The 20,728-nt window shown below is 54.2% G+C and overlaps 2 protein-coding genes across 5 annotated transcripts; one reads left to right on the top strand and one right to left on the bottom strand.

Moving 5' to 3' along the window:
* Positions 1 to 3,456: 3,456 nt before the first annotated feature.
* Tmem256 (transmembrane protein 256) lies at positions 3,457 to 4,936 on the bottom strand. Of its 3 annotated transcripts, none has more exons than XM_057773668.1 (4): positions 4,477 to 4,936; positions 4,103 to 4,134; positions 3,754 to 3,834; positions 3,457 to 3,657 (listed from the first exon to the last, which is right to left on the bottom strand). In XM_057773668.1, exons 1-4 carry the CDS (start codon positions 4,556 to 4,558, stop codon positions 3,514 to 3,516), a joined length of 339 nt encoding a protein of 112 aa, XP_057629651.1. In that variant the 5' UTR covers positions 4,559 to 4,936; the 3' UTR covers positions 3,457 to 3,513. The 3 variants fall into 3 exon arrangements, with proteins under 3 accessions (XP_057629651.1, XP_057629650.1, XP_057629652.1); XM_057773667.1 differs by having other exon boundaries at positions 4,401 to 4,544; XM_057773669.1 differs by having other exon boundaries at positions 4,452 to 4,529.
* Positions 4,937 to 5,044: 108 nt separating this feature from the next.
* Nlgn2 (neuroligin 2) lies at positions 5,045 to 20,025 on the top strand. Of its 2 annotated transcripts, XM_057773666.1 has the most exons (9): positions 5,045 to 5,994; positions 7,923 to 8,116; positions 8,328 to 9,025; positions 12,501 to 12,551; positions 14,540 to 14,689; positions 14,840 to 15,025; positions 15,126 to 15,318; positions 15,661 to 16,257; positions 17,173 to 20,025. In XM_057773666.1, exons 3-9 carry the CDS (start codon positions 8,569 to 8,571, stop codon positions 18,047 to 18,049), a joined length of 2,511 nt encoding a protein of 836 aa, XP_057629649.1. In that variant the 5' UTR covers positions 5,045 to 5,994; positions 7,923 to 8,116; positions 8,328 to 8,568; the 3' UTR covers positions 18,050 to 20,025. The 2 variants fall into 2 exon arrangements, with proteins under 2 accessions (XP_057629649.1, XP_057629648.1); XM_057773665.1 differs by lacking the exon at positions 7,923 to 8,116.
* The last annotated feature ends 703 nt before the right edge of the window (positions 20,026 to 20,728 follow it).

Below are 20,728 nucleotides of genomic sequence, written 5' to 3'. Positions count from 1 at the left end.
TGTGTGTTTGGTGCTAGGAAGCCCATCTATGCTAGTCAAGTGGTCTGCTACTCAGCTATGTCCTAGCCCTAGGCTTCTATTTTGTTTTCCTGTCTGGGTTTATCATATTGACCTACATGGTTCAAGGCACTCTCTACCCTGTCTGGCTTTAGTAAGAGAAAGTCCATACTGTGAACCACTTGGAAACCTTGCTGTGGTTGTAAGCCTGGTGAACCAAACCATCGAGTTCCCCACTGTTGGCTTGTGTTCCCTCCAGGTTATGTAGTCCAGTCCTGTCATGGGAAACTAACACATACGGGAAATGCTGTGGGCCCCAAAAGAAGCTTCAGCCCGGGGACCCCTCTCTTGATCCCTCCCGTACGTTCCATATGTGTGCTCTGGATGCCTGTGCCCTTCTGTGGCAGCTCCTGGGCATCCTGTCACACTGATGCATATTTTCTCTTGATGTGACCCTAAAAGTTTTGGCAGGCCAGGCCTGTTGCTCAGGCCTGTAATCCTAGCACTTGGGAGATGGAGGCAGGAGGATCAAGAGTTCAAAGATACACAGAGGATACACAGGAGGATCAAGAGTTCATGGATACACAGAAATTCTGAGACCAGCATGGGCTACAGGAGCCCACTTCACACAAACAACTGATTTCAGTGAGAATGGCCCCCATAGGCTCATTTTGTTGAACACTAAGTCTCCAGCTGGGAGAACTGTTCAGGAAGTGTGGCCTCACTGGAGGTGGTCTTTTACTGGAGGCAGACTCCACCTCAAAAGCCCACACCATTCCCAGTTAGCCATCCACCTGGTGCTTGTGGATAGAGATGTGAGCTCCCAGCTACTGCCCCAGTGCCATGCCTGCCTGCCTGCCTCCTGCCTGCCTGCCTGCCCTGTCAGGCTGGTCATGGACTCACTCTCTGAAATTGTAAGCCCCAAACAAACTCTTGTATAAATTGCGCCTTGGTTAGGGTGTCTAATCGCAGCAGTAGAAAAGTAACAAAGACACAAGCCACACAAAAGCTATTAGCACAGGAATCTGCAGCTCAGAGCTGGTGGGATGGCTCAGGAGGTAGAAGCGCTTGCTCTGCAAGACTGAATGAGGGCTTGGGTTTATTCCCGGAGCCCATGCCTGAAGGAGAGAACCCCTGAGGTTTGTCCTTTGATGTCCACACTACACACACACATATAATAATAACAAATTTATTTTTTTTTTTTTTTTTTTTTTTTTTTGGTTTTTCGAGACAGGGTTTCTCTGTGGTTTTTTGGAGCCTGTCCTGGAACTAGCTCTTGTAGACCAGGCTGGTCTCGAACTCACAGAGATCCGCCTGCCTCTGCCTCCCGAGTGCTGGGATTAAAGGCGTGCGCCACCACCGCCCGGCAATAATAACAAATTTAAAAAAAATAAAAGGAACCTGCATCTTAGCAGGGCTGAGGGTAGGAAATAAAAATCCTAATCTTAAAAGTATGCCGATATAGCTGGGAGGGTGGTGGCTCATGCCTTTAATCCCACCAGAGGCGGGTGGATCTCGGTGAGTTTGAGGCCAGACTGGTCTACAGAGTGAGTTCCAGCACACCAGAGGGAGATAGATAGATAGATAGATAGATAGATAGATAGATAGATAGATAGATAGATGATAGATAGATAGATAGATATAGATAGATAGATGATATAGGTAGAAAGATAACTAGATAGACCCAGTCTCAATGCCAACCCCCTCCAAAAAAATATCAAGAGTTCAAAATCACCCTTTTCTATATAGGGTCTTTGTGTCCAGTCTGGAATACAGGGGACCCTATCTCAAGAACATAAAATCACGGACACAAATAAGAGCCTAAAAGGATGACTTAAAACTTAGTAACTTAACTACTGTACTGCACATAAGAGTTAGACAATTTAACCGCCATCTTTAAGGCCTGCTCCCACCATCTGGGGTCTCTTAGCTCATGGATGTCACGCTGGTTTTGTCTTTACTCCTATTCATCTGACTTTTCTCTCCAGGACTTGGGGCTGCTTCTTTCAACCTGTCTTGTTAGCCATTCCTTTTGCCTGAATACACATCTCCCTTTCGGCCATGGTCAAAGCAAGACACCCAGTATGCAGATACTGCGGCTACCACCGACCTGGGACTGGACCACTCTGTTTTTGTTTGGAGAGAGTCTTGTTACATAGCCTGAACTGACCTTTGTAATCCTTCAGCATCTTGTTTTCCAAGTACTGCACGTACTACCACATCTGGCTTTGTTTTTTAAAGCACAATTTATATAATATATCGAAGGTGCACACTTTGGTTTCTGAAGGTGTGTGGACACGGTCTAAATGATAGACATTTTATGTGATCTTGTTCAGTTTTTGTCTTTTTGGTACTTTTTCACTAGGACCTCCTTGCTGGGTGGGGTCTTCCCATCGGAGTGGGAACATGCTCCACGGCCCAGCCCAGCTGCCCCACTATTCTTTCCCTTTAAGTGCATAGCAACCAATGTATCTGTGTGTTTAGTTGTTTCCAACCCAGTTCCTCCTACTAGTTAAGGAGCTAAGTCAGGAAAGGACAGCATCCGTCCGTCTTGCCCAGGCCGGCCCTCTTTGGTGTCTGCCACTCCATCAACACTGGCTCACTAAATGCTGTCCCCTAAACAACTTCCATTTCTCTCCATTCTGTGAGTGTTAGTCAGATCTGCTTTGCAACTGTGTGTCTCTTTGCCTGCCTCAGTTCAAAACTCAGCCACAGAGAAGACTCACGCCACCGCCACACCCTTCCCCTTCTACTCCAGTCTCCTTACACTGAGTTCCTCCACACACTAGGACTTAGGGTCCATCTCAAGCACTGTGAGTCATTTTCTGATGCCCAATAGTAACACTCTGCTCTGTGCTGATGTTATTATAACAGTTTACAACTAATCACATGACTCTTCTGTCTTGGCTGGCTCTCACGGCTAGAGTGTGTCAGTATGTAACACATTTCTTTCTTCAGGTGGACACTGTTGAAAAGAGCAACCCTGGAATGACAGGGCTAAAGCCACCACTCTCAACTAACCAGATTCTAATGAAGCTGGTGTACACACCAGTAATCTCAACTAACAGGAGGCTACGGCAGGAGGCAGTTGGGCATATAACTCAATGGTAGAGAAATTGTCTAACATTTCCAAGGCTTTGGGGTCAATCCCCAGCACTGGGGGAAAACTTTCAATGAACTACCCGAATGGACTAAAATCTACAATTCCCGTGTGCTTCTTGGGTAGGAAGCTGCATTATTTCAAGCATTCTATATGAGTCTTGCCCACCATTAATTACCACACCTTGTAAAGCACAGGATTCCAGAGCCAAGGCTTATTAGTAAGTCTGAGAAATGCAAGGAATTCAAGGGTTGACTCTCTACCCTTCCTTGCTCGGATTAGATGAATGAAGATGCCAAAGTTCTTTATTTCTTTATTGCCATTTTCTTTTAATTTCTTTTCTGCTTTTACACCCCCCCCCCCAAACACACACAGTTACACAGAAAGTCCAGGACAGGACAACTAAACAGGAGACCTCACAAAGCCAAGGCAAGCCAGCCCAAGATCAGCAGGCTCCCCCCGACAGGACCCGCGGTCTGGATGCTAGTGTCTCCACTCAGAGCCTGGTAGTAAAAGCTGGTACAGAATAAGGTAGTTCCAGAAGCTAGCAGTAATCCTGCCTGAGAGAAATGGAAAACAGAATACAGTGTTTTAAGAACAAAGCCGTATGAGAGAATGAATGGGGTTTGGTCAGAATTAGGCAAAGGGCTGATTACCCAGAGGGGTTTTCTGCAATAGGGCACCCCTAACAGGGCCAGGCTGTGCAAAAAATGGTGCTTGTTGGCCTTGTCAAAGAGCTGCAAGGAAAAAAAAAAGAAAAGAGAGAGATTTCTTTTTTCTAAGCAATACAGAAGCCCAGGAACCTGAAGTGCCACACAGGACCAAAGTCCACTCTCTGCACTTCAAGTCCCAGTTTACTGCTCCCCCAGATCCCCAAGCCACAGGCTTGCAGCCCCTCCCATTCATCTCCTCACCCTCTACTTTAAACATCCCTCCCCTCCCCCAACTTTAAAGACACCCAGATATTGCGCCTGTAGTTCGGGATCCCCAGTGCTGTTACTTCACCTCCTTCCCGTAGGCATCCGGAAATTGGGCGCCTGTGGAGAGAAGCAAAAGTTATCAGATGGGTTTTAGTCTCGACCGTCCCAATCCCCGGGGAACCCACGCAGACACTGGCGGAAAAAGGGCATTCCCGAAAGCTTCCGATTGGTGGAAACAGGTGTCGAGTTGCTTTTAGACCCACTGAAAAACTGGACTCCAAAGGATCTCTACTCCATAAGAGACAGAGCGTTCCCTATAGGTTCCTTCCCGCACCAGACCCCAACGATCTCCCCCAGCCCAGTTGCATCCCACGTCCCCTGACCGTGTGCCCCGTAGGTGGCCAAACCCAAGGCCCCAGCTCCGGACAAGGCACCTAGGCGTCGGAAAGCAGCCCCTACCACGGCCATAGCTGTGGGTGGTCACGCGCGGAACCAACACCGCCCTGGCCACCCAAGAAGTCAGCCAATCCAGCTTGCCCATGCAAATAAGGTTCAAAAGTGCCCAATCAGGGCTGTGTTCATTTAGTGTCCCGGTTCCTCCTATATACACCTTTGTAAAACTTGTGCTGAGTGGAGAAGACGTCTGGCGGGCGGAGAAACTAGAGCCAATTAGGAGCAGAGGAGCGGAGCAGTGGGAGGCGAGGTTGTGGGCGGGACTAAGGGATTTGCGTCACGGGTTGGCCCACTTTCCAAGTTGATCGCCCCTTCGACACCCCAACCCCACACCTCCAGCTAATTTGCAAAGATATCGGTCCCCACACAAAGTTCCGCCCCTTTTCCCTCAGGCTCCTCCCGTTCAGCTTCAAACCAGACCCACTCCTCAAAAGGGGCCGCTCCACGGATTTCTAAGCACCACCTATTGCCATTAAACACCTCCCACTTCAAGGATGGCCCCTCCTCTGTGCCTGGAGGCCCCGCCTTCTTGTGTGATGCCCTTCCCTCTATATTTCAGATTTTCTCCCCCCCTTGCTAGACCCGGAAAGCCCCGAGGGTGGGAGATCCGGGGAGAATGTCTTCACCCTGCCCCAGCCCGCTACGTCCATCCGTCCGTCTGTCCACTCCCACCCGCTTCACTGTCTTCAATCCCCCCACACTCTAGAGGGCGGGTGGGCAGGCGGGTGCGAGCGAGGGGTGTGCGCCGCTCTCTCGGCAGGGGGCGGGGGAGGCGGCCGCGCGGTGACGCGCGGGGCTGCTGCGGCTGCTCCGCCGGCGGATCATCACTCTCGGGCTGGGATGGACGCGGGGCGGGCGGGCCCTGGCGCGCAGAGCCAGGAATCCGGGCCTCCTGGATACTGAGCATTCCCCAAAGCCTCCCCCAGCCCTTGCCTTCCTTCCTAGGAGCCGCACCGACCTCTGCCTCGAGGCTCCGGACTCGGCCCCCGCCCTCTTCTGACTCCCCGGATCTCCCTCTCCCGCCCGCCCTCGGGATCGACTAGATCCCTCCCCCTCCCCGAGGATTCCGGCTGGATCCCTGCCCCTGCACCGCGGATTCTGCGCTCCGGGGCCCCGGGCCCCTGGGGATTGCTGTGGACTCCTCCTCCAGCGCTCGATCCCTTAGGATCTTCCGCCTGTACCGCCTCCTGGTCCCTCGAAGCCGGCCCAGAGAGCCAGTGGATCTTCAATCTAGTCCTGTCCCGTTGCTCCCTCCTGGCTCAACCTTCCCCACTGCGGGGTTTCCTGTTCTTGAGCTCTCTCTGACCCTACACCCTAGCTTTCCTTTTCCTGGGGATCGACTGGATCCCGGCCCCGCCCCCCGGGGCTGGGGCGATCCCCCTCCCCCGCCGGGTGAGGCGCTGCAGGCGGGGGCTGGGCCTGCGGGGCCGCGGGGGCTCAGAGGCCGCCGCCCCCCTTCTGAAGCCCGTCAGCCCCCCACTCGGAGCCCTGGATGGAGGCACCACGGCCCCAGGGCTGATCCAGGTAGGAGCTAAGCCAGGCTGGGTGGAGGGGGCTGCGCGGTGGTCCGTTGGGGTCTTCCTCTTCCCATATTCCTCCCTGCGCCTGGTTTTCCCCAGCCTGCTCTGTCTGCGTGTCTCCGCCTAGGGATGCTCTCGCCGTGTCTCTGCGTCTTGGTCTCTTTGTCTCTGCCTCTCTCCAGTCCATGAATGATCCTTTGAATGGGCCCACAGACCCCGTGTGTTCCCATCTCCCCCTCCCCCTCCTTCTCCCCTTCCCGGCCAAGCCGTTTTCCCCACTGCAGGAAGGGGGGGGGCTGCGGCCTGAGCCCCCGTCCCTCAACTCTCCTCGGTTGGGGGAGTCAGGCCTGGGCTGGAATGGAAGAGCAAAGCAGAGGGATCCGGAGGAGGGGGAGCAAGATGTAGCAGACAGAGATGGAGAGAGAAAATGGGGGAGAGAGAAATAGAGAGAGAGAGAGAGAGAGAGAGAGAGAGAGCACTTGAGGAAGAAAATCAGACAGAGAAGGTATTTGGAGGAGAGAGCGATGAGAAACACCAAGGAGACAGAAATGAGAAAAGACCGAGAGGTGAGAGACTGAAGGCAAGAGCTGGAGCAAGCCGGTTAAGCCTAGAAAAGATGCTCTGAGGGACCCTGTGCAGAGGAGAAAGATGGTGGGAGGGCTCTAGTGGGAGGGAAGAGAGCAAAGCTAGTTGGAGGAGAGGAGGCAAGGGACCCAAAGTACCTTAAGGGAAAGAGGTGACTGAGGCAGGCCATGTTGGGAGGAGGGAGGAGGGACAGCAAGGCCCAGCCTGGAATAGGAAGAGAAGATGGGGTGGGGGGGAGTCCACTCCAAACCCCCTTCAGGTGATGGGAAAACAGAATCCTAAAAAGGGCCTGAAAAGGGGGAGGGCATGACTGGGTGTGAGTGGTGAGGACTCCTGTGTCCCCATCTCTAGAATAAATTGACACCTGCAGAGAGCCACCCGCGGGCTGGTGCCTGGCTCTGAAAAACCCGGCGTCAGCAAACAGCCCTGGAGACTGGGGGGGGGGGGTGCTAAAGGGGGGGCTTGGTGAAATCACCTGGGTGTCTGCCCCTTCTATCTCTTCCGTGGTCCTGCCCCTGCTGCCTTGAGCATCCAGGTTGGCAAGGGGAAGGGGAGGGAGGGCTAATAGAATGGACAGGATGAGAAGAAACCTGAGGTCAAGATGCAGAGCAGAACAACCCTAGATGGGGTCTAAGGCTGTAGAGATGATGGGAGGGGGAAGCCAGTAGGCTTATCTGAGAAGCCCATCTCAGCACAGCTCCTGTCCCCTCACCTGCCAGAGACCTGGACAGTAGGGTTAGGCTCTGATTGGCTAAGTGGGTTGGGGGGGCATCTGTTTTAGGATTCTCTGTTCTAGACTACCCTTCCCCTCATATATACTTCCTCTCTGCTGAGATTGGCTGGATTAGCATTGTGGCTCATGCCTCTACCCTCCCTCTCATGGCCTGAATGGACCCTTCAACCAAGCAAGCCCCTTCCCCTCTTCCTCTAGACCACCCCCTTCCAGGGTTAAAGCTGCAGCCCGTTGCCGAGGTAACATTGCGGGGCAGCATCCTGTCGCCCAGCAACCGGCTGCAGGATCATACATCTGTCCCTGGATTTGCCCCTTCAGCATCCCCTCCTCACTTTAATTCCTGTCTTTGGGCACCCCAACTTTTAAGGGAAGACATGGAAGGGCCTGGGGAGAAAGGGCTTTCCAAGTGCACAGGTCTTTAGGGAATGATGGGGACAGAAAGCACTGGGGTTTGTAGTTCAAGAAGGCCCAGCGTCTGGCCTGGGGTGGGGGTTCAGCGCCATGAAATTACAGCTCAGGAGTAATTAACACGTATAAACAAACCCGCCACTTCCTGCTAATTAATGACTTGGTATTTTTATTTTCTCTTCCTTGTCTGTCTCATTGTCTCCCAGGGAAGTGGGGACTGGGACGCCTGAGTCCCTAGGGGGAGCCTGCCTGGGAGGGATAGAGGCAGGAAAGGGGCACTCTGAATCTGGGAAGCTGAAGCTCCCTCCTCCGACCCTGCCCTGGACATTTATTTACCATATCTGACTCCACCCCAAACTTGGGTCTCTGCTGAGGGGAAGAGGACAGTTGGGGGAAGGGGGTAGGTGTCAGGGGGTCTGTGGGTGGAAGAAAGGGGCAGCTTGATCTGAAATGCAAGCCACTAACCACTTGTCTCTTGTTTCCCCATCCTTTCTGTCCTCCCCATCCAATTTCCCTTCCCTTCTTCACCTCTCTGTATTTTTCTGTCTGTTTGTCTGTCTGTATCTTGCATACCCTATGCGGGTCCCCTGTCCTCTCCCGTCACCGGGCAGGTCGGGCCTGCCTGCACCTTCTTCTACCTTCTTCCCCTTCCCCACCCCTTACCCCCTCCATGGAGAGAAACAGACTACTCTTCTGTCCCTTCTAACCCAGGTCCCTACCCGTCCCCCTCCTCCTTCCTTTCCCCGCCCCCTCCTCCCTCCTGGGGCGAGGGGGGCCTCCCTCCCTCTCCCCCCCTTCTCTCTCTCTCCGAGGGGGGGGATCAGGGGAGGGAGGGGGGGTCCCCCAATCAGCATGTGGCTCCTGGCGTTGTGTCTGGTGGGGCTGGCTGGGGCTCAACGGGGAGGAGGGGGTCCCGGCGGCGGCGCCCCAGGCGGCCCAGGCCAGGGCCTCGGCAGCCTCGGGGAGGAGCGCTTCCCGGTGGTGAACACAGCCTACGGGCGAGTGCGCGGTGTGCGGCGCGAGCTCAACAACGAGATCCTGGGTCCGGTCGTGCAGTTCTTGGGCGTGCCCTACGCCACGCCGCCCTTGGGCGCCCGCCGCTTCCAGCCGCCTGAGGCACCGGCCTCGTGGCCCGGCGTGCGCAACGCCACCACCCTGCCGCCCGCCTGCCCGCAGAACCTGCACGGGGCCCTGCCGGCCATCATGCTGCCTGTGTGGTTCACCGACAACTTGGAGGCGGCCGCCACCTACGTGCAGAACCAGAGCGAGGACTGCCTGTACCTCAACCTCTACGTGCCCACTGAGGACGGTAAGGGCACGGGCACAAGGCCGGGCACCCTGTGGACACAGCCCACAAACGCACACGCAGACCCTCAAGCACAGGACCGACTCCTGCCCCTAAGCTGTGCCTTGATGGGCAGTAAGGGGCAGTGTGTCTCTACAAGCCACAGCTCATCCTCTCAGGTAAGGGTGTCTGCTTCCTAGGAGCACCCTATAAGTAGCCTCGTCCACAGCAGAAACTCTTGGTGCTTTAGAAGGAAGGCTAGCTGGCATTAGGACAGGCTCACCCATCCTCTCCCCAAAGAGGCACACAGATACTTACTCTCCATGTTGGTGGCTGGTGTTCAGGTGATGGATATCTCCATGGCTGGCTTAGCCACTCCAGCCTTGCCGCTATCTCCTGCCTTCCTCCCACTTAGCTATACCCACAGTTTAGTTCCAGACATACCACTTAGAGTCCCCATCCTCAGGCCCACCTGCTCTGACTTCTATCATATGGCACCTCACAGTCTTTTACCTGAGTTGAGTGCCCTTGTCAGTGGTACTCCGTGACTCCTTATGGGAGATTTCTGTCCTCTATCCAGAAATCCCTACACAACCCTGAAGGGTCAGGGAAGCTTCCGCTCATAGCACAGTAACCCATCAGGACGTTTCCTTGGGGTTGAGATGCTGTTCTTGTGAATGAATTCCTGTTCACTGCATGACAGAGCTTGCTCCCCTGTAGTTCTCCACTCACTGAGATTAATCAGAACCTCTTCTACTGTCTGCAACAGATCCCAGCTACAAGGGGGGGGGGACAGCATCACAAACAACCCCCACATTACCCTTCTGACATACAATCTCACCACTCCAAAACATTCTAACACCTCCACAGAGCAGACTGCTGCACACTTCCCCCGTCTACTGTTTCCAGTAACTTTACACCCAGGCCTGGCAACCAGGAGCCCCTAAAGAGCCCCATAGCTCCGCACTGTGTACTAAAGTTATGCAGTCACTGAGTCTCGACTGCTAAAAATGACCATTTGCCCAGCTGACCGTGTATTCCAGTCTCTTTTTTTTTTAAAGATTTTATTTAATTTTACGTACATTGGCATTCTGTCTGCATTCATATCTGCATGAGGTCCTTGAAAACAGTTGTGAGCTGCCATGTGGGTGCTGGGGTTTGAACTGGGGTTCTCTGGAAGAGGAACCTGTGCTCTTAACCACTGAGCCATCTCTCCAGCCCTGTGTTCCAATTTTATAGCTCTCAACCCCTTCACAGAGTGCACATGCCCAGTGCTTCCCTAAAGTGGTGTTGGTGTTCCCGTTACTCTCATAAACTCCAGTGTCCGTGGATGCAAATTGTGCGCTCTGGTAATGGCCACGTGTGCACTCTATACCACATAACCCTGCACACAGACTGTTGTTGACAGGTGTGGACAGGCGCCCCACGCCACGTCATCAGCATCCTCAGCACTTGGCTTTACTCCATCTCCTCCCTGGAGTTCACTCTTCTGGAAGGTTCAATACTAACAGCTTAGAGCTTGCACCAAGATTCCCCTATGCCAATAACAGAATGACATGTAGACTTTAACCTGCCATGTCCACCCTAGTATCTCTCATATGGACCAACTACTTCCGTTCGTCCCAGCCCTGCATACTAGCTAACTGCTCCTCCCCAGTAAAACCATGACTTCTAACAATCTGTCCACAAGATTTGTCTGCCCTTCCACAGACCACCTATCCCAGCGTCTTCCCACTTGTGAGTCCTTCACCCTAACGTCTCCCATAGACGCCCTCTCATCTTTTCTATTCATTGACGCTCCACTGCCGTGCGTGTGCGCATGCAAGTGGTTCTTTTGAGAAAGGGTCTCACTCTGTAACCTAGCCTGGCCTAGAACTCACTATGAAGTCCAGGCTGGCCTTGAACTTTTGATAATTTTGCTTTACCCTCCTGAGTGCTGAGTTTCCAGGCATGAGCCACCATGGCCAATAACGTCCACACTTTCACACAGGCGATCCATGCATGTCTCCCTCCTGGGAGCTTTCTCGTCCCTCCTTGTATGAAACACCTAACGCTCCTCACCGCTGGACTAGCCACTCCATCGCCACACAAACTGTCTCTTCCCTGCCTCCATACCACTCATTCCCACACCTTCTGTATTTTTAACCGTTGCATATTGCAGACCTGATTGGGGCCTGACACATTCAGGTGATCTCACTGAATCTTCACACCTGCTCTAGGAGGAAGTAGTTCGCATGTGCGCGCGTGTGTGCGCGCGCACACACACACCCCAACACACACATACACCACAGTCTCATGGTCACGAATACCTGCTGACTTCACCCCTATCCATATCCTCTCACAACAGAGGCCCTGTTTCCAAGTGTATCATCTTGTCAGTTAGTGCTAGCTTGAACCTTGTTGGCCCATCCCTCCTTGAGCCCGGGGAACTTCCTGAGACCCGTCAGAGATCCAGTACTCCCCCACCAATCCCCAATCCAGAAGCAGTCTGACATGAGGCTCTGGGCTATTAGGACCACTCTGTCTCCCGGGACAACACCTACTTTATGTGTCAGACTGGCCTAAGGCACTGTTTCCTATATGCTGTTGGCAGAAGGAAATACCCCAAGTGGGAGGAGGGCCCTTCAGCAGTGGACCTAGGGCGGGGCTGGTGATCCTATGGGAAAATCACAATTTGGTGGGGAGGAGAAGAGGCCGGGACAAGGGGTGAGGTTGGTGGGAGTGTGGAGGGGTAAGCTGGAGTGGAGGGCAAGACCTGATGACCCCTTTCCCTGCTTTGCCCACATGGGGGAACTGGGATGGGATGAGAAGCCAGGCCCGCGAGTATGGATGGAAGAGAGATGCTGGCGGGTGAGGCTGGGCAGGTGGGCAGGTGGGCAGCCCTAGCTGACCTACCATAGCCCTTCAGCTGGAAGCAGAGGGCTTCTGGAGGCAAGGAACCACAGAATGGTCGGCCCCTAGCCCATCCCACCTTCTGACCTCCAGAACAGCGCAGAGAAGCAGGGTCTTTTGAGCGCAGCCTCTTGTTACAGCCCGAAGTGGGCAGCCTGTAGTACATGGCTGGCCCTGCAAGGAGCCTGCGTGAAAGGTGGCCTGGGTGGCAATCCAGTCTTGGTGTCCCTAGGCCCCCTCCACCCCATCCCCTAACACGGTTTCATTTCCAACAAATAGCAAACACACCAAAAAACCAAATCCTTTCCAGTTCAGCCCTGTGTCTCAAAACAGCCTCAGCCCACTCAGGCTCCCACCCCCAGACCCACCTTTTCTTTGGGGCATGACTTTTTCTGGGGAGGGGAAATCGGGTTATAGAAACGTTTTTCTCTTTTCTTGATTTCTTTTTCTTGCAAACAAATTTTGCTTTTTTTGGCTTATTTTTTCTGCCTCTCCCCACCCTCCCCTTTTCTGCTCTCTCTCCCCCCTCCCCATCTACCGCCTCCCCTGACCCCATCTTTCCCCACAAAATTGTCCTTTTTTCTCTGTTTTGTGTTCCCGGTCTTAGGTCCGCTCACAAAAAAACGTGACGAGGCGACGCTCAATCCGCCAGACACAGGTAGATTTAAAAATCCCGCTGATGCATGTGGTTGCTTTGAAGAGGACGTTGATGCCCCTAACTAAATGTCCCTGTAGCCCCCGAGGCCCCTCAGTCGTTCTCCTGACTAAAAATGAAAAAGAAAAGAAAAAATTTTATTAATTGGAAAAAAGAATTATGAAAACTTCAAACAAAATGTGAACAGTGCTGGACCCACTAGTTAACCTTGGAGACAAGCTAGCCCTGACGAAAGTGAGGTGGAAAATGGAAAGCAATTGGATTGCCAGGAAAAAAAAATTGGGCAAAATGTTGAGAGTTTGAAAGAAATCTGGACTGCTTTGCAACATGTGGACTGCACCATTTGAAAAAAAAAAAAAAGCTTTAATTTGAAGCAAAATAATATTTGAAAAAATTGACAAATTAATGACTTTAATCAAAACATCAGAAGCCTGCTACGATTTCTAACCAAAAGCCTGTCAGACTTTAAAAATGTAAGCATCTGAAGCGAATCAAAGAATTTGGAAATTTTTAAAAACAGGGCCCAATATCTTGAAGTTTCACCACAAAATTTTGAAATAATGCAAAGAATTTTTTTCTTGTTTTCTTTTTTTCCCAAATGGAGCTTTTTTGTTTTTTCTTTTCTTGTTGAATCTGCCCCAAGAGCTTCTTGCTTTTTTTGTTGTTTTTTTCTTTCTTCTTTCTTGCTCCTGGTTTTTGTTGGTGGTTTTGAATTCTTGTTGCCCCTGCCCCTCTTCCTGCTCCTTCCCATCTAACTCCCTCCCCCCACACCGGGAGAGGGCGCGCGGGGAGGCGGGGTAGAGAATGAAGACATTTAGGACAGGACCCTGGAAGGAAGGACATTGTCACCTGAGAGTTAGGGCTGGAAATAATAGCAGGATCTTGTGGGTGAACACAGAGAGCTCTGGCTCAAGAAGTCCAGAGACAGTCTCCGAGCAGAAGCAGAAAGCCAGCCTGCAGGGTTGGAAAGGGTATGTCCTATGACTGGCAGGTTGACCTTCTGGCAGGGCGAGGGTGTTGGCACAGGTGCTGGCTACCAGCTGGAGGGGCCCAAACCTGGCTCCCATGGGCAGGAGTTAAGCAAGAGCTCTGCCGCTGAGCTGGAACCCACCAAGCATGCCGAGTTCGAAGAGAGCTGGAGTTGACCCCAGCCTGGGGACTGAAATCAGGGTAGCAGCAGGGAAGCAGGTTGTAGTCTTGAGGGCCCTAACAGGCCCTCCCAGACTCCCACACCCTCTCTAGGAATTTTCATTTCTTAGTCCAGTCCAGATGCTCCTGGCCTCCTGCACGTGGCAGCTGTGTAGAAGATCCCTTTAGAGGACGGCAAGAGGGCTTCTGGGCAGCAAAGGCCAGTCGGAGGGCGGGGAGTCCAGCAGTCAGCTTTACTCTGACTTCATTAAGCAGGCTTTTTCCCACACTGCCTCCTCCTGCCACAGTAATTAGGCTGGGGGTTGCCATGGTAACTGGGGAGGTGACCTAGAAAGGAATTAGGGCGGGGAGGAGACCAAGCCCCCAGGGACCCTAGGGCCTGGCACCCCTCACCCACAGACTAGGGTGCCATGTGGAGCTGAGGCCCAAGCCTAAGTCTGAGGAGATGCCAGGAACCTCTGAGAACCGCCAGCCTAGTCCCAGCCTTAGTTTGCTCTTCCCAGGAGCAGGAAGGAGTTTTGCTGTGTGTGTGGAGGGGTCCCTGGCTTCAGGAGAAGCCCCTTCCTACCCTTAGCCTCTGTTGGGCTTCTTGGAAAGTGCGCCCAAAATTTGAAGTGTTTGGAGTCATGCTGGCCAATGATGAAGAGGGACCTTCCTCTAGGGTTAGCTGGGGAGGGAGGGAGGGGAATCCGGTCTTGCCCCCCCGCCAGGGATGGTAGTGAGAAGTCCCCTGAGCTCCAGGCTGGTCCTCAGAAGGCCTGGGAGCTCGAAGTGCTACTTCTGGTCTGACTGTGTCCTTGTCCCCGATCTTCTGGCCCACCTGCCATCCCCTTCCCACGCAGATATCCGGGACTCTGGAAAGAAACCAGTGATGCTGTTTCTACATGGCGGCTCCTACATGGAGGGTACTGGGAACATGTTCGACGGCTCAGTCCTGGCTGCCTATGGCAATGTCATCGTAGCCACGCTCAACTACCGTCTTGGGGTGCTCGGTGAGGGTGGGCAGCCAATTCTTGGGGGGCAGTCCTGGTGGGCCTGATCCTCCCACGTACAGCCTTATAGACTTAGAGCAAATCAAGCTCCCTACAGAGGGGGCGAGGACTCTGTGACGCCTCCAGGGAGCCCCCTTCTTCTACCCCTAGGTTTTCTCAGCACTGGTGACCAGGCTGCAAAAGGCAACTATGGGCTCCTGGACCAGATCCAGGCTCTGCGCTGGCTCAGTGAAAACATTGCCCACTTTGGAGGCGACCCTGAGCGCATCACCATCTTTGGGTCTGGTGCGGGGGCCTCCTGTGTCAACCTGCTGATCCTCTCCCACCATTCAGAAGGTACCAGCAACCTCCTCACCTGCCTTCCCTTCCCCCGGTCCCTACCGAGTCTCTCCTTTTGGCTGTGACAGCCTAGCCTGAGGTCTGCCTGTCCCACCAGGACTGTTCCAGAAGGCCATTGCTCAGAGTGGCACCGCCATTTCCAGTTGGTCTGTCAACTATCAGCCGCTTAAGTACACGCGGCTGCTGGCAGCCAAAGTGGGCTGTGACCGGGAGGACAGCACCGAGGCTGTGGAATGTCTACGCCGGAAGTCTTCCCGAGAGCTAGTGGACCAGGATGTACAGCCTGCCCGGTATGGGGATGGGAGATGGCTGGGTCCAGCTCTTTGCATTCCTAGCTGATTCTAAGGAGGTGTGGTGAGAGGTTCCTGGGCACATTCTACTGGGCAAGGAGAAGGGGATTCAGGCCCTCCTAGTGGCTGTACCTTAAGTGAAGGTCACCTCATCCCATAGATCAAACACAGGGTTTCACCGAAGGCTTTCAGTGGGTGTTCAGAGAAGCCAAAATGCCCTGAAAGACTCTAGGAGTCTTCCAGTCATGGAGAAGGGTCTTCTAGGCAAAGGGGTGGCTTAGGAGGCCATGGGTCCAGGGAGGCCAGCAACTGGATGGTGAGACCTTGCCCCCTTCTCCCCAGCTACCACATTGCCTTTGGGCCTGTGGTGGACGGCGACGTAGTCCCTGATGACCCCGAGATCCTCATGCAACAGGGAGAATTCCTCAACTATGACATGCTCATCGGTGTCAACCAGGGAGAGGGCCTCAAGTTCGTGGAGGACTCTGCAGAGAGTGAGGATGGTGTGTCTGCCAGCGCCTTTGACTTCACCGTCTCCAACTTTGTGGACAACTTGTACGGGTACCCAGAAGGCAAGGACGTGCTTCGAGAGACCATTAAGTTCATGTATACGGACTGGGCTGACCGGGACAATGGCGAGATGCGGCGGAAGACCCTGCTGGCACTCTTTACTGACCATCAGTGGGTAGCCCCAGCTGTGGCCACTGCCAAGCTGCATGCCGACTACCAATCCCCTGTCTACTTTTACACCTTTTACCACCACTGCCAGGCTGAAGGCCGGCCAGAGTGGGCTGATGCCGCGCACGGGGATGAGCTCCCCTACGTCTTTGGTGTGCCCATGGTGGGCGCCACTGATCTCTTTCCCTGCAACTTCTCCAAGAATGACGTCATGCTCAGCGCAGTGGTCATGACCTACTGGACCAACTTCGCCAAGACCGGGTGAGGGCCAGAGGGCCTAGCGGGGCTGGGCGGGGCTGGGAGGGGCACCCCGTAGGCTGAGGTCCCCTTGCCTTCCCTGGCTCTCCCAACACTTGTGTTCAGGCCCTGAGAGTCAGAGTCACTGGTGTTGGAAAGATTCCTGTCTTTTCTGAGGGTGAACTTTCTAAGTGGCTCTGTTGTGACTGCTGTCCAACTGCCTTGGTCTGTCTGTCACTGTGTCTCTGTCTCTTTACCCTCTTTGGCTTTTGTATCTCGGCTGCTCTCACCAGCACTGTCTTTCTGTCCCTGACTGTCTATCACATGCCTTTGTCCCTGTTTCTGTCCCTCGGTCTCAGCTTGTGTCACTGGATCACTCTTCTAACTTCATCTCTGTCTCTGTGGTCTGTCTTCATAAGTTTTGGTTTGTCTGCCTGTTTCTCTCCCGCCCCGCCCCGTGTGTGAGTGTGTGTGTCTTCTCTTTCCTCTCCCCGCTCTGTCTGTCTGTGTGTCTCTTATCCTCTGTCTCTCTCTGTGTCTCTTCTCTTCTCTCCCCATCAATCTGTCTCTGGTAAGATCCCACCATTACAGCCGGGCAGTGGTGGCACACGCCTTTAATCCCAGCACTTGGGAGGCAGAGGCAGGCGGATCTCTGTGAGTTCGAGGCCAACCTGGTCTACAAGAGCTAGTTCCAGGACAAGCTCCAAAGCTACAGTGAAACCATCTCGAAAAACAAACACAAACAAACAAACAAACAAATCCTCACTATTTAGCCCAGGCCAAGCCTTGCATTTCCCTCAAGTGCTGGGATTGCAGGCCTGTAACATCATGTCCTGCCATTTCTAGCTCTCTGAATCTCTGACTTCTCCCCACTCCTGCTGCTCCACCCTCCTCAGGAGCCCCACCCTCACTCCTTTCCTTGCCCTCCTGTGCCCACAGTGACCCCAACCAGCCCGTGCCACAGGACACCAAGTTCATCCACACCAAGCCCAACCGCTTTGAAGAGGTGGTGTGGAGCAAGTTCAACAGCAAGGAAAAGCAGTACCTGCACATCGGCTTGAAACCGCGCGTACGCGACAACTACCGCGCCAACAAGGTGGCCTTCTGGCTGGAGCTCGTGCCTCACCTGCACAACCTTCACACGGAGCTTTTCACCACCACCACTCGCCTGCCTCCCTATGCCACACGCTGGCCGCCTCGCACACCTGGCCCTGGCACTTCCGGCACACGCCGTCCTCCCCCACCTGCCACTCTGCCACCTGAGTCTGATATTGACCCGGGCCCACGGGCCTATGACCGCTTCCCTGGTGACTCGAGGGACTATTCCACGGAGTTGAGCGTCACTGTGGCCGTGGGAGCTTCCCTCCTCTTCCTCAACATCCTTGCCTTTGCCGCCCTCTACTACAAGCGGGACCGGCGACAGGAGCTTCGGTGCAGGCGGCTTAGCCCACCGGGAGGCTCAGGCTCAGGTGTGCCTGGTGGGGGCCCCCTGCTTCCCACTGCTGGCCGAGAGCTACCCCCAGAGGAGGAGCTGGTGTCACTGCAGCTGAAGCGGGGTGGTGGTGTTGGGGCGGACCCTGCTGAGGCCCTGCGCCCTGCCTGTCCACCCGACTATACCCTGGCTTTGCGCCGGGCACCGGACGATGTGCCTCTCTTGGCCCCTGGGGCCCTGACCCTGCTGCCCAGTGGCCTGGGGCCCCCGCCCCCACCCCCACCTCCTTCCCTCCATCCCTTTGGGCCCTTCCCACCACCTCCTCCTACTGCTACCAGCCACAACAACACGCTACCCCATCCCCACTCCACCACTCGGGTATAGGGGGCAGCTTGGGGAGGGCTACCTCCCTAACCCTCCCCAGCCCAGGCCACTTGAAGGCAGGGAGGAGGACTTGGCACCGGGCTCTTCCCCTGTGGATTTGTCAAACGTCATGGAGCAGCGCTAAGGTGGACATGGGATTCCTCACGGCGATGCAAGTTTTTCCCATGCAGAGAAGCCCATTCTCTTCTCTGGACCTGGGCCTTTGAACACCTGGGGCTATTTTTGCCCTCCAATGGGACACCAGTCTTCGGTGTGTGGAAATGTGGAAGTCTTTTTTTTTCCCACGTGGAGATGTGCTCTCCTCATGAGGGGTGTTTTCCCATGTGCAGGGTGTGGGTTTTTGTTTTTGCCACCCTGGACACATGTTGGCCCCCTCGAAGAATTTCTGCGGGGATTTGTACCCCAGAATCCTGTTCCCTCATGCCTTTGCCTTCTCCCCGTCCCACTCCCTGGAGACCCTGGAAGTGATGTGTTCACATACAGTGACCCTTGGCCACCAGACAATACAGGGTGGTACCTGGGGAGCAGCAAGGAAATCACAGGCCCCCTGGACCCCACTCCCCATCCACCCCTGAAAAGCATGTTTCTCCCCCACGGCACAAGTCAGGCGAAGCACGTTCTCCTTGGAGGCCCTCGCCTTCCATAGACAACACAGATTTCCTGCTGGAGGGAAGGGAGATCTGCGCATCCCAGCACTGTCTGGAAGCTCGCCTTCCGTGGTCCAGGACACATTTCACTGAATGGAAACATGTTCTTGCATGTGGATGTGTGTTTCCCAGGCAGAGGGTCCCACTCTCCCCAGCTCTTCCCTGCATCCCCTCACACCTCAGGCCTAGCACACAATTCCTCCTGACATAGCAGGTGGGAAAAGACTTCAAGGTGACAGAAGCCACGGGGGCAGGGGGAGTACAAACCTGGCGGGAGATGCTGAGGTGGGAGGATGTGGCGGGCATGGCACATGTCACACAAGAGGCCATGCATGCTTGACCTCATGGGGCCTGAGGACAGCTTTCCCTCAGTTCTTGAGATCATTGCTCATCCGTGCCAAAACTGGGTAGGGGGTTAGGAGACTCAAAATGTGCCAAGGATCCCCTAAGTCCTAGTCCAGGGAAGGGAAATGCCAGGGACAGGTGGCAGCTAAGCTTCCCCCCCCCCCCATGTCTCATCCCTATGTCATTTCTCCTTAACTGCCTTTCTCCTTCTCCATCGCTGGCTCCTTCTTTGATGCTCTCCCCATCTCAGGGTCAGACCAGCCTTCTCTCTTCACCTTCTTTGACCTGCCTCCCCTTCCTGATTGGCTGAGCTGAAGGAAAGGAGCAGTAGAAGGGGGAGGGGAGGAGACAGGGAAAAAGGTTACATGGACAGGTTGGGGAGAATGAGGTCAACTGTACCGAGGAGCAGATGGAGGGGGGCCGTGGGGGACAGGGCTTGGGCAGAAACCAGCAGGGAGATTTCAAAAGGAAATGGGGGAGGCAACTGCCCAGAGGTCTTTAGATTTGGACCTCCGGGAAAAAGAACGTCAGGAAAGGTTTAAGGGACACGGGTGGAGGTGTGACTGAATCCTCTTGTATTGTGTGGCTTTCTGTGGGATGTTAGTGCCAAACTTGTATAGGGGTAGGGTGCTGTCTTCCACTGACACCCAGAATCCTTGGTCTTGAGTCCCCTGTCCTTTTCCCCACCTCTGCCCATGGAAACTCAGTTCTTTTCTGGCCCTTTCCCTGCCTGGTCTAGCAATTCTTGGAACAGCCATGCCTTCCAAATGCTATCAACCTGGGCCCTGAGCCCTGTAAGCGGACGCCCCAGAGCTGGGGTGTGGGGGGGGGGCTGGGGGACCCCATGATACAGCCACGGACTCCAATGCCCAGCCCCTTTCCAAACAATCCCATGTCCCCACCCCAACCCTTTGCGGCTCTGTACACATTTTTAAACCTGGCAAAAGATGAAGAGAATATTGTAAATATAAAAGTTTAACTGTTGGTGTGTCTGCTGTGGCGTTAGGTGCTGGAGAGGGCGCCCAGCCCAGCTGTGTCTGTCATGTTAGGTGCTGGGAAGAAGTACCCAACCTTTTTCAGGAAACTCAAGATCTGAGGGGAAATAGCAAGAGAGGCTGCCATAATGAAGGGTTTGGATGGCTAAGGTAAGGAGCAGGATGGGCAAATAGCTAGACACCTGCATCGTAGCATCCAGGAGGCTGCTGTAGAGGACCACAAACTGGCCAGCCTCAACTACATGCAGTGGTGGTGGTGGCTCACACCTTTAATCCCAGCACTTGGGGATTAAAGGGGGTGCAGAGGCAGGCGGATCTCTGAGTTCAAGGCCAGCCTGGTCTACAGAGCAAAGTTCCAGGACAGGCTCCCAAACTACAGAGAAACTCTGCTTCAAAAAACAAAATAATAATAATAAGATGCTAGACATGGTGCGCACTGTGATCCCAGTACTTGAGAGGAAGAGCCAGGAGGATCCGGATTTCAGGTCACTCCTGGCTCTGGAGGCCAGGATCGGAAGCTGTCGGGGTCTAGAGCCTGGTGTTACCTTAGCAGGAACAGGAGCTGAGGAGAGCAGATGCTAATGGACTGGAGAGCCAGCGACGCTGGCTAGAAGAGACGCATGCAAGGAACGGTTTGCCCTGCCAAGGCCTGGGCTAAGGTCGGAGAGCCAGCCCTGGGCTAAGGTCGGAGA

The sequence above is a fragment of the Chionomys nivalis genome, chromosome 7 (assembly GCF_950005125.1).
Source record: "Chionomys nivalis chromosome 7, mChiNiv1.1, whole genome shotgun sequence".
Lineage (NCBI taxonomy): Eukaryota > Metazoa > Chordata > Mammalia > Rodentia > Cricetidae > Chionomys > Chionomys nivalis.
Note: the sequence above shows the minus strand (reverse complement) of the source record. Positions and strands in the feature narration are given on the sequence as shown.